Source organism: Anomalospiza imberbis, chromosome 1 (assembly GCF_031753505.1).
Source record: "Anomalospiza imberbis isolate Cuckoo-Finch-1a 21T00152 chromosome 1, ASM3175350v1, whole genome shotgun sequence".
NCBI classification, from domain to species: Eukaryota; Metazoa; Chordata; class Aves; order Passeriformes; family Viduidae; genus Anomalospiza; species Anomalospiza imberbis.
Genome location: NC_089681.1, coordinates 60,472,923 through 60,497,260, shown reverse-complemented (window position 1 = coordinate 60,497,260; position 24,338 = coordinate 60,472,923). Strand labels below are relative to the sequence as shown.

Sequence of the window (24,338 nt, the reverse complement as noted above, 5' to 3'; positions counted from 1 at the left end):
TCTAAAGAAAAGTATCCCTGCCCATGGTGAGGGGTGGAACCAGATCATCTTTAAGGTCCCTTCAAATCCAGGGCATTCTATGATTCTTCAGCCAATGGAAGAGATCATAGAAAAGGAAATAATAGACATTACTACAAGAGGATGTGCAACACAGATGGCTCATGACTGTTGATTGTGTCCTCCAATACAAGAATTAGAGGATATTAAAAGAAGCTTGTGGGAACAGGGTTCAAATATATGAATGTGGGATGCAACAGATCCTCTTTGGCTAGGAGATTTTATTTTTGTGCACACTGCCTCTTTTCCTACCAGTGAGCACTGCTGAGAAGTGCTTGTCTCCCTCTCCTCCACTCCCTCCCTTCAGGTATTTATACAGACTGATGAGATCACCCCTGAGTCCTCTTCAGGATGAACCACCCCAGTTCTCTCACACACTCCTCACAGGAGATGTTGCAGTCCCTTAACTGTCTTATGTGGACCTAAACTGAACTTACTCCAGTTCATGCCTATCAAGATCTATGCCTATCCTTCCATCATCTCCTCTCCAGCAGCTTTCTTACCTGACATTTACATCAGGCTTTTCACAATTCCCACAATGTCCATATTCAAACCATCACATCTGCATTCATCCCAGAGCTTTGATCCAGTCTTTTTACCCCTGAAGAGTGCTGTTTGCCACCCTGGGGCTATGACTGAGCTTGCAAGTACTTCAGCACAGTAGTTCAGGCCGATTTGCAGCTTAAAGTTTCATTGAGTTTCATTTTGGCCTAAAATTAGTGCATGGCCAGCAGCATGGAATAAATACCCAACAGCAGTTGCTAACAGCAGTTAGCAAGTCAGCTAAACTCCTGAGAAAGTCTCTGGCTGTATTCAATCACAAAAGAACCCATTTTACACCCAGAGGCAGTCCCATCGTGCAAACTAATGAGACACAGAATGCTATTCAAAATGGGCACTGGTATCTCCTATAACCCTGCTTTCGCTGACTTCTTTCTATTATTGACTCTGTGTCCTCATAATTTCATCCAACTCACTTAGCAGAATCTTGACTTATCTCTCACTGGTACATGCAATGAGTTTGCAATGGCACTGCTCATCTACCTTGTTAGCTAACAATACCATACTTGATTTTCTTTAAGCAAGATTACTCTGGCATTATCACTTTGTGTTGTCCTTCGACTACAGAAACACAATTAAATTCAGGAGAAGTCAAGCTAATAAATCCAGAAAGAAAATACAATTTTTGTTCAATTATATTGTATAGTATTTTTCCTCTCAGATATTTTTTTGCTTAATAATACACTGGATTTTAGATGCAACAGGCACACTTCCACAAAAGTTCCCAGCAACCTCTGACAGCAAGAATAAGGGCTCTGCTTATCACTAGCAGATGAACTATCACATTTTAGTTGATAAAATATTGCTGGAAGCAGGCATCTGAGCAAGACACACAGACATCTCTGTAACGACAACAAGAAGGTTATTCCCAATACCTTATTTCTTTCCTGTTCTTCTTTCCCTTTGTGATTCCATACAAATTGCAAAGCCATCCCTGTAGAGAAAAGGGCTGATCAAAGACACATGAAGGAAACAGATGTTAATTCCAAAGCAGGCATCTCCCCAGCTGTACATGAGGACACACTGCCAGGGTAAGTGCTTTGCCTTCTCAGGGGATAGCTGGGAGTAGAGGAGTGTCACCCCTCACCCTTGTGCCAGGATATCAGTGCTGGGACTGGACTGTTTGGCTTGGCAGGACTGATTTTTTAGCCAGAACAGTCCAATGACCTGGCTAGCCACCTGCAAGTCCTACTGCTATTGAGAAAGAGGCAGTAACCAGAGACAGTAACAGCAGCCTGGTCCAGACACACACATTAGAACTGGCCCACATTTCTAGTACAGTTATAGCTCCTCCTAAAACTATGTACTTGGGAAAAGCGCAGACTGAAGGGGAAAAAAAAGCTCCTAAACTGTGAAAAAATAACAACATCACATAAATACATCATGTCTGCTGTGCAACTCCATTTTTACCTCCCATTTGAGGGATCTTGCCCTCGTCTGTTGATGTTGCTCACAGCTCTGTTGCCACAATTTCACACCTTGAAACATGTCCTGGCTTATCTCCTGGCTATGCTATTTTCTGCCTCTTCCATTCCTGCATAAGGCTCTTACTATTCCCTGTTTCCTTTTTTTTTTTTTAAATTTTTATTTTTATGAATCAATCAGAATCAGCTTTATTTCCAGTCTGCAGTTCTCAGGTGCTTCTGTCATATTTAGTGCCAGCCCTCAGTTTTAATGTCCTAGGATTGTGGAAATTTCTGCTTTTGTTTTTTCTTAAAGGTTGCTTTTCTAGACCTTCTGCTTGTAAAGAAACTCCTGACAGTGTCACCTGTAAGGAACAGATGGCAATTAATTTATTTTTAAATAATATAGGCATTGAGCTATTCTCATGAAACCTACAGCTTCTGAAACAGTGGGAGATGAGAAATTGAATCTTCTTTTCTCATTGAGTGCACTTTCTCCCCGTGAATTCTGTCCCTTTGTCTTTTCACTCTGAACCCTGTGATGAAATCCTTGCTAACATTCAGTTAATTTTCTTAGGTCTGTCAGCACATTCATATGTCTGTATTTTCAATATACTTTTAAATATACTATTTAAGATCCCATAGATTGCACATTGGAATGATTATTAATGCAATTTTAATATATTTTTATCACTTTAATAGCCCACCAAAGAATGTACAGCCATTATGAAAGCTGACAAAAATGAAATACCATTTTGAGTCTTCCACATGGGTTTTAGACAGGATATTTTGGTTTCCCTACCATATCCTTTAGTCTGACATAATTCCAAAGGCATTGCATCAATTTTTCCTTTTCACAGTTTGTATCTATAGGTGATTGCACTCCATCTCGCTGGCATTTACTGTACTGCCCATGAGCAGCACCTTCTGTCCCCTGTCCCCCTTTTTTCTGTTTTGCTTGTTCCTTAGCACTTTTAAGACATCACGAACCATTCATATACCCCTTACAGCTTTTCAAAATCATAAAAAAATAGCCAGCATTGAAAGAGTTTATAAGTAGATAACATCAAGCACGAAAGCCAAGAAAACTCCCAAAATCTCTGAGATCAGCTGGAGTCTGTACTGCCATCTTTAGGTTGTACTACCACCCATCGGCTTGAAGTAGAATCAACAAAAGCAGCTGAGTGGGCAAAGCCTCTGCTCTGCTGCTGCAGCACAGCCTGCCACAGCAGCTCAGCTCCTGCAGGGATGGGAATCCCAGCAGCGGGAAGCTCCTCATCCCTGATGGATTTAGCTGCAGTGGCTAGAAATATACCAATTCCTGTCATGGTCCTCTTTGACCAGAGCCGTATCTGACAGGGATTTTGGCTTTCCAAGAATTTTCTTGGTAGCTGGTCCAAGACCAATTTCTTTTCTACGAAAAGTGAGGTAGTTTAAAAAAGTAACCGCTTAAAAAACATTTTCCTTTCTTCTTTTTTTTTTTTTTAATGGGAGCATTATTTATCAATTCCAAATATAAAATTCTTTTCACAGATGAAGGTGCAACCTATCTTCCTTCTCATTCTGTGAGGTCTTTCACTCAGGATCACTCTTTACAGCTTTAGCTTGTTACTTAATTCTTAGTGTTGTAGGTAAAACTACTTAACCCTGAAGATTATTGCCAGCAGAAGTAATGAAATGCCTCAGGTTTTTATGTCAATGTAATCCAGTGCATCTTTAAGTAATTCATCTTATTTGATCAGATAAATAATCAAACCTGTTTCTTTTCATTTCAGTCATCTGCATCCTTCTGTAATTTCTTTGGGCTTTACTGCAGTTGCAGCACTGCTTGATTGGAACAAAATATGCTGGTCCAAAAACAATTAAATAAAAGTATCAATCTTTATGTGCCGACTTCAGGCATAGTTTATCATTTAACTAAATATCTATGTAAGATAGATCATGCTGATTTTTGTCCAGGAGCTATGAAAAGTGTAGGCTTCTAACATTCAGTCCAACCTGACTGTGATATAACCTGTGAATATCTTGTGATTGCAGCTTCTGTGACATATTGACATACATTGTACAGCAAACAGAAAATTTTTAGAAAGCTGCATCCTTAGTTTCAATTAGCATTAGGCTAATGCTAATTAACATTTGCCTAAAATGTACATAAGAATATAAAAACTTTTAGTATAACTTTTGCTAGAATTGCTTTAAAATGTTTGCCTAATGACACAGAAAAGCAAGATGCGTATGTAGAGTCCTTTGTTGATAATAAACATTAGCTCATTTCATGTGCCTGATACCCAACCTTTAGCAGCTCAGTACAGTAACCACGTTTTACTTTACACCAGTTCTATATGAAGAGTTCTCATGTTAAAAACAGGTGATGTAGCCCCATAGTCACTGGCTTGTATCTTGGAACTCAAGCAAGAGGACAAACATTGTGTAGGGAAAGATGCAAGGAGAGCCTTCTGGGACTTTGAATATTGCTATCAGTGGATTTTGAGATTAAGGTTTTGTTTACAGCTGACAAATCCAGTAAACATTGAATCTAATTCACAATATAGTTATTACTGCTTTTACACTAATACAAGGTAACAGCACGCAGAATAAAGGAATATTCTGAATATTTCTTCACTGAGTGCGAGCACTTGGGATGTTTTTTACGCTACTCCTGTGAGGTGAGACTGATCATGAATAAGGAGACAGCCAAGGTGCAAACAAACCAACAGCAGAGTGCATTTTGTCAGTATTATGAGAATGCCTTAATTTCATAACCATGAGCTTAATTTCATAACAGATGAACTGTGACCTTGGTATTTTGTATCATGTATTTTTAAAAGCCAAAATTCATTTATAGTCTTTTATAGCATTTCCTTAACAAATTTTCCATTTATTGTCCATTATTTCCAGCAATAAAAATATTATGGAGAATTTCCAACACAGAACTATACTAATTACAGGAACTGTGTGATTTTTGTTTGTGGTGTGCCTTGAAGATACAGCTCTTTTTTTTCCATACAACAGTTCAATAAAAATGCCCACTTCAGGATATATGAATTTTCACTCTTACTAATATGAACAATATTGTGTGGAAAATATTCAGCTGTATAAACTTGCTGAAATCTTTATTACTATTTCAGACATCATCTCTTTAAAAGAAACTGCATTTTGGCTCCACACTGCAGAGGACAAAGTTATTTGAGAAGGTGATTCATTTAATAAGAAAGTTGCTCTGAAGATTACTGTTTTTTCATACCAGTGTTAGTATATTTAAAAGTACTTGACTGCAGCCCTCTGTTGCTACACTAACTGTGTAATTTTATTAGATCTCACTGACAGGGATAAACCTTCAAGCATTATTTATGCATACACTGAAAGGCACCACGCCTTTTAGAAATGCAACAGTTACTCCAGTGGAACATCTGAATAATGAATTATTTATGAAAACAAGGAGGATGGGAGGGGAGCCCTTCTTCAAAGTCATGTCTGTTTCTTTCTGCATGTTTATGTGATTATTTTTCTATGTTAAAATTCAGGTAAGTTTGACATCAGCACTGCTTTTGGAGCCCACTAACTTTGACTTGAAAATCTTTGTTTTAATTTTTAATAAATGTTGCTTCAGATACTGAAGTTGTTTAGAACCCAATCCCTGCTGGTCTTTGGAGACAGGATCTATTAACAGATAATCTCTGCTCTGCAACTTCATACCTGTTTTGTGCATGCAACATGAAATCTAGAGAAATATTGTTTCTCTGAAGCATTCCTCCCAGACTTGAATTCTGAGTATTCTAATGAGTTACACTGGCAATAAAGCAGCAGAGGTAAAACTTGTTCAGAGGATTACATCAATTTATGATTAACACCTGCTAGGTGGGTAACTACTGTCCAGTGAAATGCAAGACAACAACAGGGGTTAGCCAGCTATTAGTTTATTGATAATATAAATTGCAATCAGCATGGGAAGCCTCAGTATCCACAGAGAGTTGTGAAGGAAAAGCAATCTGTCAGGTACCTGATCGAGGTTCAGTCCAGGGTCATACCTCCCTCAACTTAGATATTGTTCTTTTTGACAGAAGGTTTTATACATCTATGTCTCTATCTATATATATATATATAAATCTATTTCATGCCCACCTGGTTACACATCAAACAATACAATGATGCAATAATTAAAAGCTTGGGTCACTGTGACCTGAGAATCGTCAGTGGGGCAGGATGTTCGCTGTGTAAACTGGGACTAAATCTCATGGATTGAGCCATGTCCTTGATTCCTGGATGACCTTCCAAGTCCTGCCCCTGCAACGAGTACATCCCAATGTGATGCATTTCTCTGTACAAACTGCAGGGACCAGGCTTAAAACCTTGGAATAGCTGTGAAACCTTATGCATAGTTTTTCTTTCACCTCAATCAGCACATCATGAAAAAAGACAAACTCCCATTCTTGTGATAGAACTATTTACATGTGCAGCAGCACAGATATTTATGTGTTAAAAAACTTATATACAATAGTATGTTTCCCATTATTTCCATATTAAAAAGAAATGTAATGCAAAAATATTCTTAAATTCCTTCCCCAGAATAATCTGAAAACTCACACGGTGTTTTAGGAAGGCTTTTGAAATAATGTGCACAAAGATTACCTGAAAATATTGCCTGAAGGAAGACAATGAGAATCAGAATGGCAATATGCCATCAATAGTGCTTAGAAAATGCAGCTGTTCTGAGGCTGGCATTCCTTTTGTTCACTTGGCTCTCTCTATTCTGGCTGATTCATATCAATCCCAAAGCAAAAACCATCAATAAGGTGCTTCATTTAGACATGGAAAATAGTCTTCTGTCTTGAAGAGGACTGGAGGTTCATAGATGGTCCGCTGCTGTCGTGAGGAAGACGATTTCTGCAAATTAAAGAAGTTTATTTTTCACCTTTTTCATAAAGCATTTTAAAACAAAGCCTGCAGGGCTAAAATGCAAAACAAGGAAAGTTTTAAGGCATATCTCCTTAGTTGAATGAATTCTTAATCATAGCTCAGATGAGTCCGACATGTTCCTAAAGTTAGTGAAGAAATGCAGCCTTTGACCTTTGCCATTCCAGAACCTAAAAAGACTCTGAACATGTACATATGCCAGGACTGCAGGAATAAAACTGTACCATCCAGCTGATGGGAAAGTTATTGTAACCTTCATCCTTTCCAATCCATACACCTTTACCTTTTCTGCTCCAGCCTTCAAATTCTCCTCAGCCACTTCTTTTGAGTCAACTCTGGGCCTGGGTTCTCATTTAGTTACTCAAAAAGTCTTCCTATGGAAACACAACTAGCAAATGATTCTTTCAAGAAGGAAAGAATCGTGGCTCTCCTGCTGAGCTTCGACATATACACTGTTTAAAATAATCTGGTAGTGGACTGGAAAAGAGCTGTTTTTCAGGGAAAGTGTACATGCTTCTTTTAAATATTAACTGTACAATGTTTTGCTGTATCAAATGGCTCATTGATAGAGACAACATCAAGGACCACTAGTGACCACTGTGTCAGCTTTGCTGCCTGTAAATAATGCTGCAACACAACGCAGACACAGGGTATGTTTTCAATGCCTGACATTAAATAGAATGCTTGAAATCAAGATTTCACTCATTAAAAGTTCTTTCCAACTAATAAAGAGATTTTGATGAACTATTCTGTAGATCCCTATCAGTCTGGAATGAGGAAATTAGCCTTCACCAATAATAAAAGTTAAAAGTACACCAAATATCACTGTTTGATAGCCTTGGTGTTTAGGATGGTTTTACAGCACCAAAATGAAGATATAAGTAACCATACCTACAAAACAAAGTGGAAATTTCTCAATACTCAGTTGAGCTGTATTACTTGCACTCCATATGAAGTAAGTACATATTCTCCTGTTATATACAAAATTGCTGATATATTAAATTATGTCTTTAACTTTATAATACCATTAATTTCTCTAAGTTTGTTTTGCCATTCGAGTTCCAATGAAATTAAAAAATATAAACAAAGATCTGATCTATAAACAGTGTATATTATCAGTGTTCTTCGTATCACAAAATTTGCCAAATGTAAAAGACCCCTTCAAAATCAAAGTTCTGATTTTTAAAATAATTTCCTACACTGTACTGTCCTATCAGATAACAACCTGCAAGCATGGGAAACTAAGGTCACAGGTTTTCTGTAACTCCTGACATGGATTTAAGAGGTGCTGTATTTGCCTCTGCAAGAAGGGGGTAATTTCAATCCAGTGAGGAAATCTATAGGCAGGCACAGTACCCACAATAGCCTAAGCACACATTTATGATCAGTTATTTTTGCAGCTGCTTAGTAGACGTTTTTACCTTTTGAGAGTCTACATTCTTAGTGATATTAGAAGCATTATAGTACTGTTCTTTACACTGCCTGGTATTCACAAGGGAAGAACTTTGGGCAAAATCTGAAAGGGAGATTATAAATACGCATCTTGAGAAACAGAAAATACACCCTTTGTGTAAAGAAACAGATACATTTAAATGGGAAGAGAATGAGGGTACCTGAGTAAACTAAAACTAGCAGTAAAATGTGAACTACAGCTACAGTGAAAATCATGACATCAGAATAACCTTCTTATCCAAACATGTATTTTACCATTGATGTTTTGAGCTAGTTAAACATCAGGCAAGTGGAGAAATCTCCAAAGGCATTTTCATTCACACATGCTTGTGTTTACTGCTGGAAGTAGGTATTATACTATGCAATACCCAGAAACACCGTGGAACAGTAGCCTGCCTCTTAGTGAATCAAATAATGCCAGTAAGTTCTGAGTGTTATTTTATTGCTATCCATAATCAAACTAAGAAACCACTGGAGATGCCAGGTTCACTCTCCTGACACTTTCAAAGATTTTCTACCTTTTAAATTGTGGAAAAAGTGCTAATTTGACAAAGTGCTCCCATACAACACTAAAAAAATACTTTCTTTGAATTAGCAAACTTTTCAAGTGAAGACTGTAATTCCTTGGTTAATAACTGTTTATAGAAAAAAATAGAAAATACTGTTGAATATTCTTCAAGGCAACTTGTGCAGGTTTTTTGTTTTGTAACTGGCCCATACAGTGCAACTTTGTGCTGTTCTTTTTAGTTTTTTTTTAAGAAAAAATGACAGAACTATAAACTTAAACATCAAGAAAAATGAAGGAATGAGATGAGAAATTAGCTTAAAGACTAATTAACTTAAAGACTGCACAGTAAACAGCAGTAAAGAACAAGTTTCTTGAACTGAGCCTTAACAAAACACATGTTTTTTATATGTATTTTTCTCTGCTGCCATACATGCTTGGAAGATGTAGGAACAAAAATACCTCGAAAAGCCACAACCTTCTTCCTCTCCCCTTCTACAAAGCTATTTTTTCCATCATTCTTACCAGAACACAGAAAACTGAGTTAGTACAGGATGGATATACTAAAAGATAAAACAATCTGTGAGCTGACAAGATGCAAAAGAGTAGAACTTACACATGGTGTACTGCCAGGTGATGTCAAGAAGCATTAGGAATTCAGGTGATTTTTTTTTTTAACCAAAAGATTATTTTAAACCTGAGGCACAATGCCAGTTCAGTGTTAGGTAAGGCATCTCTGAAATATACCAGAGAGAGTGCTTCAAGCCTTTTGTAAAGGAACAGTCCACAAGGAAAGATGGAGAAAACTGCATCCTTAGAAAGCTTACCAAGATGGTAACATGATTATCCAACTGTGTGAACTGAATACAAATATAACCTTTATTTTAAAAATACTGTGCAGATTTGCTTTAATGCTCTTTTTTGGTAACATTTGTGCAGTGATGTTATCAATGCAGAAGGATCCTTCAGCAGTGTTGTCTGTACAGGCTCCTGCTACTTGCTTTGCATACCACCAGAGATCAGGGGTGCTTTAGTAGAAAGGCTTGTGCATTATGGGCCTGTTTGTTTCCTTCACATCCATTTCTTTGTGTGCTCGGCCTTGTTTCGTAATGTTACACAAATCCTTATAAGAAATAAAATTTTTAAGTCCAGTTGTTTCCTTTTTTTTTTTTAAGAATCCTGAAAACTCTGTAAAAATCCTAATAAAGTATATTAAAAACATACAGCTATATTCATGTACATGTGCAACAAACTTGTTATTATTTTAATCATCTGGTATAGTAAGTAGAGCACCTAAGCTGGTCACATGGCAGCAAAAGTTTACTTACATTAAGGAAGGATGGCATGCTGATTGTGTGCAAGATTTTCTTGAACGTGCTTGGAAAAGCTCCAAGGTCTGTTTCTGCCTTTATGACCCGTTCTTCCAGTCCAGCTACGCTATTCCCAATCATTTTCACAAAAGCCTAGTGTAAAAAAAAAAAAAAAAAGGTCCAAAATAAATATGACAGTTTCCCTAACAAAATAAAACAGGATTATGTGTTGCAAAACAGTGGTGAAAGATCCATTGCTTAAATGAGTCGTCAAAAACTTCATGCTCAATTTCCCTTCTGCCTACAAGTCAATTTCAATGCTAGAAATTACCTGAGATACTTAAAAGGCTGAAAACCAGGTTAAACATAATAAAATAATCTTCCTTTTCCAATTTACCTTTCAAATAACTAACTTGCATTTTTCAGAATCTAGACTTCTACCTGCCTTTCTACCACCAAAAGAAAAACCAAGGATCTGAACCACAGTTCTGAAGCTTTATTAGGGATGAAGAGATCTCTCATTCTATTTGTTTCTGAAACTTTGGAAGCTAACACAAAAAGCTGCCTTGCTTCAAACAGTCAATGAACTTTTTTTTTTTTTAAATGTGTTGCCAAAAGATCTAAAACATGTCTGGAATTCCCACAGTCCCCAGAAATTTTTCATAAATGTAGTCCTCTTTATTAACCCTGAAGTACTGATCCAGTGTGAACATGGCGAGCACAACTCAACTGAGCTCACTCCACATGTGTGCACATACACACACAAATATGCAGACACTGATTTTTCCCTCTGTTAGGAAACAAAATGCATCTAAAAGACAGCAAATACATACCTCTAGTTTGTCAATCTTCCTATATATCTGCCTCATTTCTGTAGCTTTTGTGTAAATTTGAGGTATACTCTCATTGACAACTTGAGAGGAATCACTTCGAATCTAAAGACAGTGCAAAGAAATAATTCAAAAATCAATGAATAAAACAAAGTGTTAAATAGATTTTATTCTGGAAACAAGAACTGTGCTCCAATGGACAGACTAATATTTAGAGTTTAAAAATACTGGAATAAATTAGTATAAAAACAGTAGATTAAAATCAATACACTATAGCTTTTTTGTATAGTTTCTAAGTAACTTTGAAGAAAATGTATTTTGCAAATACTAATATTTACCTTTATACATATATTAAAAATAGGCTAACACAATCTCTTCTGAAGTGATATGGAACACTTTCTAAGACACACTAAAGACTTAAATATATTAAGCTAAAATTTTGTCTTAAGTTTTACTACCTGTACTTTTCCTCAGGTTTGTTAAAAAAGTCAGGCCACAAAAATCTTAGTTTACTGGTATTAAAAAAAACCCCAAACCTACAACAGAGTTGTGCAGGAGAACCATATGTGCTACACTTTAAAAGACAGCCTATCTACCACTGTCAGCTTACAGGAACTTCCCATTCAGTTCTTCCATCTAATCCTACGAGAAAAGTGAAAACAAAACTGCCTTTCTGAAAAGAGGCTCCCCTAAAGACAAATCTAACTTTGGTGGTCTGGCAACTCTGATTAGATACTTTCATTATAAAACCAACAAAGGATGTCTTAATGTATTTTAAAGAATAAGCAGAATATCATACTGTTCTTTTAAACAAGAATACAAATAAAACTACACAAATATGCAGTTAGGAAAAATTTCTTCACTGAAAATGTTGTCAAGAATTTAAGCAGACTGCCCAGGGAAGTGGTGGAGGTATTTAGAAGATGTGGCACTTTGGGACATGGTTAGTCATAGTTAGACATAGTTAGACGGGGCGAGTATGGCAGTGCTAGGTTAATTGGATTTGATGATTTTAGAGGTCTTTTCCAACCTAAGTTTATATGACATGAAAGCTTGGTAGTTTTTGTCCATGAGTTAACTGTTATCAAAATAAGTCATCTAATTATCAAAAATGTTTTCATACTGCAACCTGCCTAGACTAAAGGCTTCTTTCTGTCTGTGTCTTACTTACAAACACCGATTCAATTGTATTTATTCTGCCTTTAAAAACACAACCACATGCAACTTATACGTACCATGTCCAGCATTCCCACGAATTCATCCACCCTGGTCAGTAAGTCTTCTAGACTCTTGTCTAAGCTTTCTATCTGCAAAACAGAGGTCACTTAATGTGCTTGAAAACACGCACACACACACATTCACAAAACCCCGACCAGTCTCAGAAACAAGACCACCGAGCAGAGACACCGGTCACACTACAGACAGCCAGCCCCACAGGAATCCCACGGCTTTTCCCTCTCTCGGCTTCGTTCAAGGCAAGGGACGCGACCCGCGGTACATCCCGCCCTGCACTGCCCCAGCCCAGGAGCGTGTCCAGCTCCGGAGGGCTGCGCTCCCATGGCAGCCCTTCCGTGCGCCCGGGAGCCGTGCGGGAGCCCCCGGCCCGGCCCGGCCCCTCGCCCACCTGCTCGCTGAAGAGGCTGCGGTCGGCGAGCAGGTACGCCGAGTACGCGGCGGCGGTGGCGCTGAGCGACGCCTCCGAGGCGTCCTCGTCCTCCGCCTCCCCGAGGCCGGAGGCTCTGCTTTGGCTCTGGGACACATTCCCGCTGTCCGCGCCAGGGCAGGCGTCCGGCAGCTCGGCTCCAGCCCGGTCACCAGCGCCGGCAGCCGCCGCCATCTCACGGCCCGCTCCCGCCGGGATGCGCCGCCCCTCACATGACCGGGCGGGCCGGCGCAGCCGCGCTCCCGGCAGCCGGGCGGGATCGCCCCGCGCCCCGGCCCTGCGAGCGGGCGGAGGGCTCGCATCGCCCGTGCCCGGGCAGGGGAGCGCGCCTGGCTGGAGGAAACTCAGGCTCCGCCGCCTCCGAGCCGCCCCTGCCTGGCGCTGGGACGGGAACGGGGCTCCGTCTGCGGGAGCGTTTGTGCAGGATGTGGCCTGTAGCGAGGGCCGGCGTGCCGCTGGCCCCTCAGCCACACGCCCTGAGAGCCCCGTTCGGCAATTTAATCCCACACCCCACGGGGCCCCGGGCCGTGAAACGCGGGCGGCTCAGCCGCCTTTCCACGCAGATTCCTCCCGTTACGGCCCGAGTTGGGTAGGGGGCTCGCTGTGAGTGTACAACACAGCTTCCATGGAGTGCCCCCCTTACGGTTAAGGGGCACTCCATGGAAGCTGGGTCGTGTGTGTGTGTGTTCGGCTATTTTCCCCACGAAGAGGCTGCACAAAATACTTGCAAGCCTCAAGAGTTATTTCACAAAGTGTTGGATCCAAGGCTGACACATCAACAGCTGGCTGTTGTGTTTGTAATTTGTACATGTGTGTGAAACAAATTACGCTTCCTCTCTCCTGCGATGAATGGGGTGGAAGGTTTGGATAGATTGTACTAGAGCGCTTTCTACGGACAGTGACAGCCAGCAGGCTCCAGGCAAAGAGGTGCAGAGTGGCCATCAGAGGTATCCTGGCCTCCTTCCATGGGGCCAGAACTACCCCTCAAAGCCCAGAGGTCTGCAGCAGGCCACGCTATGAGGAAGGTAGGAAGCTACTTGGTTCCCATGGAAATCAGAATAAAAGGAAGCTTTAGTAAAAGCAGCACCGAGAAAAGACACTGCACTGAAATAGTTGCATAGTTGAAGAGCCACGCAAACGGGATACCTTGTTTTCATAGGGAGGGGAGATAATTCCATAGAAAATGCTTGAGGCACTGGGAAAAAATACAGAGTAGAAGTAAGACGGTGAACATTTTATTGCAGACAAGGTCACATTTTCATCAGTTAACTAAGGTAAAATGAGTCACTTCAGCCAGACAAATCCACTTATTCATAAAAGTAGTCTTATTTAAGGTATAACACATTTTTCCGGATAAGATGGTCTGATTGACTGAAGCATATCCAGCTATTCATTTGTTTTACTGCACCAATAATCAGTTGGTTTTTTTTTTAAATGAAAACCTTTGGTAAAGTACAAACACAGTTTTAAGATGAACAGGATAAATGTTCTGTTCTTACTGTGCTGGGAAAAATAAGTACAGCTCTACAGCTGCTTTGATACCTAGAGAAGTTTTAATTAGAGTAAGTGAAAGACTTTTAAAATAAACTCTTAAAGCAAATCTAAAAGAAATAAACTAAGTTCAATGTCCCAAAGATATTTAACCATGAGCAGAAGACTGGTTGTTCCACAGGTATTCTAAATTAGCGACAATGAATTAGTCCACACATCCTTTTCCCAGCCATTACAGATTCCAAAACAGAATGTAATTTTTCCAAACCAAGACTCCTGAATTTTCATATTCATAAAATATTTAAGAAATGTCTATTCCACCATATAAAAAAAGCTTTCATGTACTACAAAGTTACAAACAAAGAGCAAATGACACAAGCTAAAAGTAGAAAAATACATTTTAAAACATTTATATTTTGTTCCTTACACTGATCAAGATATAACAAAATAGTTTAGATTGGACCACTTTCATAAAACTCAGGGTGTTTACAGAAGCAGACAGGTACTGACTCAACAGTCACTGGTCGCTCACTAGCCACCTGGCCACCCAGCAAAGGTGTCTGACCTCTACAAATATCCAGTATACTTTAACTTTCTAGAAGTCCTGTGTAGACATTAAGCTTTATTATTGGAGGAGTCCAAAAATAACAGAACTATTCTAAGTCAGGCTCGAGAGTCAGTCAGCATCCCTTCCCTCCACAGGGCAATCTGTTGTCAAGGAAAGACCTTGTGGATTCGGGTTGCCCCAAAGGTACAGCAAGGACCCGTGTCAACTCTGAGGCTTGCACGCCTAAAAACTCACACGAACCATGATTTTGAAAAAAACAGAGATGATGCGGGGAGGGAAAAAAAAATCAAAAAAACCGAACAAACCAAAAAAAGGCGGTATCATCTAATAAATATGGTAAGAGAATACAAGAAGGCAGCGGCGCTGCCCCCGCTGCGGTGCCCCCACCGGCCGGCAGGTGGCGCCCATGGCCCGGCAGCCGCGGCCACGGCCCGCGCCGCCCCTCGGGCCGCGGGGAAACACGCGGGTTTACATGGATATGGATTTCTATCGTTTCCTTTGGAAAATGTGTCTGCAGCGTCTCCCGAACGCTGCTGCCACCGGAATAGGAAACAGCTGCTTTTACAGAGCTCGTCTGGATTAGACATAACGCTGAAAAGACGGTGTAAACAGGTCGGCAGAAGGGCTGTATGTAACACAAGAAGACGGGATAGCTATTAAGAAGCACTCTCCTCAGCTGGTATTAGAAGAAAACCAGATTCCACTTCAAATAGACATGTCTGTTACTATTAAAATCTAATTCATATATATGCATGTATAAATACATCTATCCATGCTTTCAAACCCGAGTATATAACACTGCCATGGGTAGCCTGTTAAGACTGCTTAGGTTTATACCAACTAAAACAAATTTGTGTTCTCACTTCAGGGCTGGGACATAAACCAGGTTTTGCACTCTGGCTTTCTCCTGACAAATTTTGCAGTGCATGACAGTTTTATGTCTAACTCCAGATGCCACATTTCCTAGAAAGCAACGATTTTCTGCACCCGTGAGGTCTGTGAGAATATCAGCTCCCTGTTTCGTGCATGTGTTGCACGAGTCGATTGTCCCAATTGGCACTTAAGACTGTAAGGAGAATTGCAGAAATTGCTACTAAAGTGTAATGACTGTTCCGTCCTCCTCAATGCCTCCTCTGGGGATAACCAGACTGTGTCGGGGATCAGTTTTTAAGGAACTGAGTAATTTGTGGATGTTGCCGTTGCTTTCTCGGCCAGAGCTGTTGTTGAGCACCAGGTCCCTTTGAAGTCTGTGGCTAAGGCTGCTACCGTTGATTCGAGAGAGGCTACTGGAAGTAAGGCTGTGCAGTTTAGGAATGTGTTGTGGCTCCAGACCACCCTCAATGACAATGTCAGCCTCTTCGTCACTCTCCATTTCATCAGGGTGGAAGTTCTGCAGCACGTGGGGTGTAGGCAAGCTATGGTGACTCGCAGTGCTGTCTGTAGACTGGCCAGAGCTACCAGACATCCTACTGCTCCGAATAATATTGTTCCTCTGGTTTGCTGGCTTGACTGTGATAATGAGATTATGGCTGTTGGCAATCATCATGTCTGTGACTTGGTCAAGAGTCTTTCCTGCTACTTCAATGCCATTGACTTCCAGGACTTCATCATTCACAGCCAGCAAGCCTGTGCTCTCTGCCAAGCCACCAGGAACCATACGGGAGATGAAGATACCGGGAACTTTTTCCAGTCCGTGAGGAGTCACCCTTACACTGGTGCCATCACGAATGTAAAACCCCAAGGGTTTCTCACACCCGTGTCGATACAGCCTCACTCTCCTGTGTGTTTCAGGGAGAATGTCCACATCAATTATGGAAGACACTGGTCTAAAATCATGAGGCATACTGATGTTGATGTGGGGACGCCGGCGGAGGTTGTCATTGCGCAGTGTCACCAGAGCCTTCTTCTTCCTCGACAGTGTATTGGTCCCAAAATTGCTGTAGTCCACTTCGTCTGAAAGAGAAACAGTACCAATGAATCAAACAGAATAATTCAGTCTGCAGGGCATTTTCCTCCTCCAGTTGGTTCAGTGAAGGCAATAATAGCAATATGGAAGTAATAATAATATGAAAAAATAATACTAATGTAAGAAAAAAATCAAATTAATTCTTCCATTTACTCTAATCTTTGTTTCACTTTATGTCCAGCACAACACTTAGAATGAATTAATTGTTTACAATGACTCCCCATACTTCTTCCATGTTTTGGAGAAAAGAGACTTCTGATTCTCAACTCTTATCAGCTGTGCAGAAGGCAATTTCTTGCTGCAAGCCTGCTACACCATTTTGGACATGAGACTGTATTTTCAGAGCTGGATTGTAATCTTACACATACTTCTCAAGTGGGCATTCCTAACCTAAAAGTCTGAATTGGGGAGTGTTTTAATACCCAATACAGTGCCTTAACCTTAGGGACAAACATGAAAGCAAGAGTGCAAGAGAGTAGTTGGATAAGTTTTCAGCCTAGGCTTTTCTAGTAAGGGAGTTTTGTTAATATGCATCTCTTGTTACATCACTTTTCTCCCTGGAGTATTTTACTTCAGTTCAGCAATAAAGTTAATCGACAGCAATAAAAAGTGCTAAAAGTGCCATATAACAAAAGATAGTGTGTATGCAAGAACCTGGCAGAAAGAGAAGCAGGTAGAAGGCAACTCCTCTCCTTAGTCTGTATGCTAAGGATCACAGAAAGGACATGGATTCACATGCACACTACTGCCTTGAGAGCAAGATTCACAGGAAAATGCTTTTCTGGAGTCTGCAGTTTAAGGAATTGTTTAAATATTCCAGTCTCTGTAGCAGTTTATCCCAAGGGCATGTGAAAAGTGATCACCTTTAATTCATCCAAGTAGACTAAGTTATTCCACATAAGAAGTTCATGTTGTGCTTTGCATAAAAAATACTTAAGTCATGAAGTTGCTAGTGTACAAATTGCATCACTGCATCTCACAACAAAAATACTGTGCATATTTTAGACGTGAACCATGCACTAGCTGGAAAGTTAGGAGTAGGAGTAGCTGGAAAGTAGGAGTTTAAGCATACTTTTCAGATAAACTAACAGACTTGCAGTTGAGCAGTACCATACAAAGCACAATTACAGAACTACCCCTAAGAAAATTGCTTCTCTGACAAATGAACTTTGCATAGCAATGTTTGAAAGAGTAAGACAACACCTGATAAAGGTTGGAGGAGGGAAAAGGGTGTTAGTAAAAACAAGCTTATAATTGCATTTTTATGTCTTGCAAGGTTTCATTTTCAAGTCCACTTTCAAGATGTATTATTGACAGACTTCAATCCAGTGACATTAAGTTACACTAATTAGAGAACACTAAAAAAAAGTGGTCAATAGCAACCTGACCTAACTGAACCTCCTCGAAGCAGGGTGTTAGATTAAGTGGGCTCCAGAGGTGGTCCCTTCCAGTCTTAAGTTATACAGTGATCCTACACAGTCCTTCGGGCTGGAAAAAAAATAATTTAAAGACTTCAGAAAGATTATTTCTGCATTCTCCTATAACTTATTTACACTGGCTATAGTAACCCTGAGGACATCACATGGCATCTGGAAGGTCACCCTGAAGAAAAAGTTTATGTGAAATGAAGATATTCCTTGGACAAATCTGTCGTGTTTAACTTCACATTCACCTCTTCTCTCTCTTCCCAGGATGTTCAGAGCTGTACCAGCTATACAGGCCCATTGTGTTATTTAGACCCGTGAGGCACAGGATTGGAAGTCCTTAAAATCACCCAAACACAAGAAGCTCCAAACTGGTTTCTGGGAGGGTATTCACAGCCAAAACAGTGACTGTGGAGAGATGGCACCTTCTTAAACCCACCTGGTGAACAGTCAGTGCAGTGACTACCCTTTTGAGTACAGTAGCCAATTACTGCAGCAAAAGCCAGGTCATTATTCCTCTTCCTCCATCAACAAGATCACCATCTACATTCAGCTACTTCTGATGGATGATTCCAAAGGTTCACAACAAATATTTTAGCTTGTAAAAAGATATCTTTCATCACCACAGTCTCCAGCACTGTGCCCAGCTCACCCCCACAATTCACTGATAAATTTCCGTGGCAGTCCTATGAAAACAACCTGGGGCTTCAGATCTAGAATCTGAATTCTTCCTTACTTGAAATACAGTGCTTTAGAACAGTAGTGCTGTGCCTTAAGGTCCAAGAGAATCTTTATCACAAAATTTTCGGTTTAAGATGCCAATTAAAATTACACATGGGTTTATGCATTTAAGACTGTCTCTAGGAGTACTGGCAAAAAAGCTTAAAACAAAATCTGCATTCCCTAAAGACTCAGAAAATTAGGCAGGTCAGTACAGTTGATTGCACTGCAGGTAAAATGAAACACATGCCCTGGTTAGCCATCTATCCCCTGGAAGCACGCAGGTAGCTGTTACCTCCCTCTAAGTATATTAATACCTTCTTACTTTATGGGCAAACTTGCAAAAGTTTTACCAAATAATTAATCTGTGAGTATTTGTTGACAAAACTGTCTTCTTTCCCTTAAATTAACAACAATCTAGAGAGTTAATATTCACAAGATGCAAGTTTGTGATGATAAAGTAGCAAAGTCACAGAAGTACAATGGCCCTCCTAACACACATAAGTAATTTCTGAAGCATCTCCCTTGAGCTGAACCACCAGCAGGGCACTGGCACAAAAGAAGTGATTGTTTTGTGCCTGTGACCTCCTCACCTGTGCTCAGCCCACTAACCAGTCTCCCCAGATGATTGCCAGCATTCCTAACCTCTGAACAGCTTCAAAACAACCACCCCCTTTAATAACAAAAAGCCCATCTCACCACAAAAATGCTAACTTTTTCCTCCAAACACAAACCAGGTATGAGCAGGGATTACATTACAAGTGATGCAGGTTACCTTCAGTGTGGGACCACTGACTGTTCTAGGATTTCGTATTACAGGGCTGGACTATGTTAAGAAATGAAGTCCATGTCCTGCTGATGACTGGAGTTTTTGTTTTTAAAACAGTGCCAAGCAGTAGTTTCCAATTCCAACTATAAATGGGGTTCTATATGAGGAAGATGAAATCTAATTATAACAGGTAAAAACTGTTAAAAGCTATTACAGGTTGGAGAAATGAAAGCTAATTTGAAGAGTTTTTAAGAAAAAAATACTAACTTTATTTTCTAGAAAAAAAATCCAGAATACATGCTCTTTGACAATACAGGGATTATTACATTACTTGAATTCAAGATAACTGGCTCTCTAGCAGTTACATTCACTTTAGACATCACCTTAAAATAAAAAAATAGTAAAACAAAACAATCCTGTAGAACAAAACAGCTACACCCTCAATGTTATTTAGAACCACTACTCTTGCTGTAGGAATAAAGAAAAGTATGTCAACTGAAGTTTAACATCATTAGTTGTTGCTGTGGCAGCAGAAAGTCATCAATCTCTACCAAAATGAAAATAAGATTTCCTTCTTCACAAGGGAACTGGGAGAAGTTAGCCAACATAATTCACTTTTATCAACTATGTGGTGGTCACAAAAATGTGTACTATCCCTTTCCAGTACTAAACTGCTCAGGTGGCAGGTGGCAGGCTGAAATGGAAACTATCAGTGCAAAATTTATGATGACGCACTTTTAATGAAGGTCAGCAACTTGACAGGCTTTGAGTTTCTTACCATACAGGACTGCAAGCAGGAATGCCACCAGGAATGCCACTTCAGCTAAAGAAATGGACTGTGCTTGATGCCAGGTTTCAGGCAAGACCAGAATGTACCATATGGAACCAAACAAAGCTCATTTTTCATTTGTTGCCGTATCAAATTCCCCTTTTGCAGAACAGAAGGGGTCTGTAGAACTCTGCATGTATACTAGCAAGAGAAGTGGCATCAGATGGCACATCTGAACAATGCTTAAAGCACTGAATCTTACAGGGTCTCATATTTTCTTATGTCTCAAAGGAGGCCAGACTTAGATGTTACTTACATACAGGTGATAGAGGGAGAATTAGTCTTTTTGGTCCTAACCATGTCCCTCATTTCTCGGAATATGTCAGATTACATGGATCATTTTAATCTACAAGATGCAGTGCTTTCAGATAAAATGTACTACAAACTGGATGGATAATCCTGGATAACCACTAAACTTTAACAGACTTGGACTGAATTTTACTTGTGCCCATAATTTGCTCTTGACTGAAAATACTGTTCCTGTAAAAAGAGATGGGGAACATAATTTACCACAGTTGGAGAAGAACTCCTGACCTTTTCAATTCTCTCTTACTTGAATCTGCAACCCAAAGCTACACAAAAAATACCTCAAACTCCTCTGTAGGCACTGAATAGCTGCTCTTTTCCCCAAAAGCTTCAGCTTTCGGTACATTTGAAGAAACATTTTCTCTATTAAAGAGTTACACAAAATCTGAAGTATTTTGGTTGAATCTTTTCTGTCACTATCTGTTTGGTCGTGAGGTGTTTTTGGGTTTTTTTAAAACTACCTACTTACCCATAGGGACGTTTCTGTTAGAGAAGATACATTTACAGATCCCTTCATGCACAGATGGAGACTGTGCTCACTTTCTTCACAATGGCCATGATGGTGGTTAAAAACATACCTGTAAAATCTACAACTTTGAGGTGCTCTTCTAACAATTCTGTAGTCAGCCTGTGGCTTTACCAAACACCTTACACCTTCCTAGTGGGCATCACAAATCCTATCGTTAAGTCACAGAGGACATAACAGCAGAGCATACTAAAGGGCTATTTATAAAGCTAAGAAAACTGCTTAGAGCATTTGGTTGTAGTCAAGAGAGTATTGTATTTCTGTAATTTACATGAAACAAGAAATTATAGACCTCCTGAAAAAACCACCAGGAGCACCACTCCCACTGCTTGGACAGCTGCTTTTCATAGGAACTGCCTGCCAGATAAAATACCAAAGCTTAGCCAGATAAGATTGTATAAACAAGCTGAATTCCACAGAGAAGCAGACTGCCAGGCTCCTATAGGAATAGTTTGTTTCAGACTCTACATTTTCAGTGTACATGCACTCATGGCTTATTATTTCCTCTGGGAACTGTGGAACGTTAGTTGACAGCCCTGGAAAGTACTTCAAAGACAAAATTACTTCCACTAGGGAGAGCGGCACTTCAGGCAGCTTGGGAAGGAGGCCAATGAGTCATTAATAGCGAAGGGTAACCCCTCCATCCAACAGATCTCTATTACTGAGCATTCAAATTAGCAGCAGTCATAAAGCCACTTCAAGGCAATGTGTCATGTTTAACCCTTCTACCTTTCTGTGTCCCGGCTACAAACACTGTCCATGTTTGACAGAAACTGCAATACCTTTCTATTTTCTCAGAAAAATCAACACCAGAAGCATTTGTGAAAGCAATCAGACAGCAAATAAGCTGGCAGTCTCTCATTTATGACCTGTAAGGCTGACTGCATGCAAAGGGATTTAAGAGGAAACAGATACAAAATGAACTATGACTTGGGGGGAGGACCACTGCCAATACTGTTCATCAAGGGTTATTTAATGGCGGGAAAAAGAAGGTTATCTGAATGCTAACATTGCATTGTATGTGTTGCAGGAATATTAAAAAAAAATCTGGCCATACTGCTGCCAGAAACCTCTGGGTGAACCAAACAAAAAAAACACACTGTAGGTAAAGAAGTTGTAGCTGCTATTCTGTCAAAAATTAAGTAATGTGTCCCACACATGCACAGATCCACACACATACTCACTCCCTCTCTCCCCTCATATCAGAAGAAGTATCAGAAGAAACTAGACACGATCTCATCAACATTTAGATGACCAACTAAATGTTAATGTTTATCATTAACATTCAACGGGACTTTTGAAGCAGGAACTATGCCTTATAAACTGCAGTTTTTAGTTGCAAAAGGCAACCTTCTTTCTCCAGTAATTCAGTCAGTACTAGAGAGATAAATTTGCCTTCCTACTTAGGAAGTGTTCATTAGTAGGTTAGGATAAAAACTTAACACAGATGTATCATACAAATGTATCTCTGCTTCCAGCATGTTTATAAACTTGTAATATCTTACCTTCTTTCAAGAAGGTAAACGTTATATTGTTTTTTGGTTTAGCATGTTACAGCAGTCAAAACTAGAACTGCATTAATCTCAGTCTCTTTAAAGTGTCAGACAAGTATAAAAAAACATTTCTAAGCTGGTTGCCTTGAGATGGAGACAATCAATTCCTTGGGACTTCAGCCTATGCTGCTGGTGTGGCCTCCTGCACTTCTCACTGCTTGTCATGAGAGGCCACTGTTCTCTTGCTGAACCCCTTCCTTTTCCAGCAGGAGGCCCTTATTTTTGACTCCCAGACCTGCTTCAATGGAGCAGAAGCACGACCTGTAAGTTTGTCCCATGAAAGAAGTGAGGCCTTTGGAAGAGATGGGTGCTACCAAATATAAGCAAGCACCCAGGCATGTGCCTCCCAAAGTTATCCTTGTCCTCAGAAATATCAAAACCCAGCTCTCCAAACTGTCCCATAAACTACAGGACTCCAAATTTTACAGTGGAAGTGCAGATAGTGATTACTAGGATTTTCAGAGTTTTCTTCCTCTAAGTTTGATATGTGACTTCTCTTCTATCCTAAAACATGCCAGAAACAACAGCCTTTCTCCCTTTGCTGCTTTCCACAAACCATATTATGCCAAGATTACGTTATTGCAGCACTAGAAAATTGTGGGGTTTGAGCTTTGGCTTCATTGCCAGGTTTTTTTAAAGTATTGGTTAATCTTTCCCACTTCCTGCAGGAGGTCAGTCGGAAGTTGGGAGGAGTCATGTTTTTGCTGCACTTCTCAGATATCAATCATGATTATGTTCATCCCAGGTCACAGGTGCTGCCCGGGAGGTTTTGATGGTGAGCTGGCTTCCTAGGACAGTCAGCAGTGAGGACACTCGGCAGCAGTACTGGATCGGTGGTGCACGCAGAGGGCAACAGCATCACCCCTAAGCAGCTTTCCTGCTGGCCTGCCAAAAGAAGCCTAGCACCACGAAACTCCCAGCAGCCATCAACAACTGTATTCATCCAGCTGAATGGCACCAAAATGGGAGGGCTATCAATCCTATTCAAACATGTTTGGGGGGGACAAAAAAAATCACCTGCAAAACCACCCTCCCCAACCGATAATTTCAATCTATTCAGCAAGTTATCATTTAAGATTTAAAGTTATTAAAAAGCAACCTTTAATTATTCTACTTCAACCACTCAATTTTTCACCTGCAAACACTGTCCTATTCACTCAGATCAGGCAATTGAGGGGAACACCATTTGCTCCCTCAAACAGGCACTAAAGGAATTGCTTTTTCTAAAAGAAAATGTGTATGCGTTATGCAAAATAAAATGTGAGACAAAACTGCAATAACTCTTATTAGCTAGTGCAGATAAAATAAAAATCTCATTAATGACACAAAAAGTGGTAAATTTTATCAAGTGAATATTGGATACAACAGTTTCCCAATTGGTAGTAGAAATATGACTTCTTGCACAAGTCTAAAGTGTGGAAGGCATGAATGTTTACAGATTGAGCCAAAGAGCAAATTCAGGAGAATATAATTCTATTTTTCATAGCTGCA

At 40.0% G+C, this 24,338-nt stretch overlaps 2 protein-coding genes across 4 annotated transcripts in view; both read right to left on the bottom strand.

The window, feature by feature from the left end:
• Positions 1 to 5,922: 5,922 nt before the first annotated feature.
• On the bottom strand, positions 5,923 to 12,916 carry BLOC1S4 (biogenesis of lysosomal organelles complex 1 subunit 4). 2 transcript variants are annotated; one of them, XR_011000261.1, is made up of 6 exons: positions 12,657 to 12,916; positions 12,268 to 12,339; positions 11,036 to 11,137; positions 10,221 to 10,355; positions 8,357 to 8,451; positions 5,923 to 6,905 (listed from the first exon to the last, which is right to left on the bottom strand). XR_011000261.1 is itself a non-coding variant. In XM_068194190.1 (5 exons), the coding sequence occupies exons 1-5, from the start codon at positions 12,867 to 12,869 to the stop codon at positions 6,807 to 6,809; spliced, it is 621 nt and encodes a 206-aa protein (XP_068050291.1). In that variant the 5' UTR covers positions 12,870 to 12,911; the 3' UTR covers positions 5,923 to 6,806. The 2 variants fall into 2 exon arrangements, 1 of the variants encoding a protein (XP_068050291.1); XM_068194190.1 differs by lacking the exon at positions 8,357 to 8,451 and having other exon boundaries at positions 12,657 to 12,911.
• A 992-nt stretch (positions 12,917 to 13,908) lies between these two features.
• PARD6G (par-6 family cell polarity regulator gamma) overlaps positions 13,909 to 24,338 on the bottom strand; it is a 65,086-nt gene continuing 54,656 nt past the window's right edge. For both annotated transcript variants that reach the window (XM_068194164.1, XM_068194172.1), the window contains exon 3: positions 13,909 to 16,707. In XM_068194164.1, the coding sequence (XP_068050265.1) occupies positions 15,848 to 16,707 (860 nt within the window). In that variant the 3' untranslated portion in view covers positions 13,909 to 15,847. The remainder of the gene's footprint in view (positions 16,708 to 24,338) is intronic.

Excerpts from the sequence above, each read along its gene's own strand:
- BLOC1S4 (XM_068194190.1), bottom strand. The coding sequence starts at position 12,869 with ATGGCGGCGGCTGCCGGCGCTGGTGACCGGGCTGGAGCCGAGCTGCCG. Across the intron at positions 12,340-12,656 it reads GCAGCCTCTTCAGCGAGCAG|ATAGAAAGCTTAGACAAGAG; the intron begins GTGGGCGAGGGG and ends TCTGTTTTGCAG. Across the intron at positions 10,356-11,035 it reads GGAAGATTGACAAACTAGAG|GCTTTTGTGAAAATGATTGG; the intron begins GTATGTATTTGC and ends TTTTTACACTAG.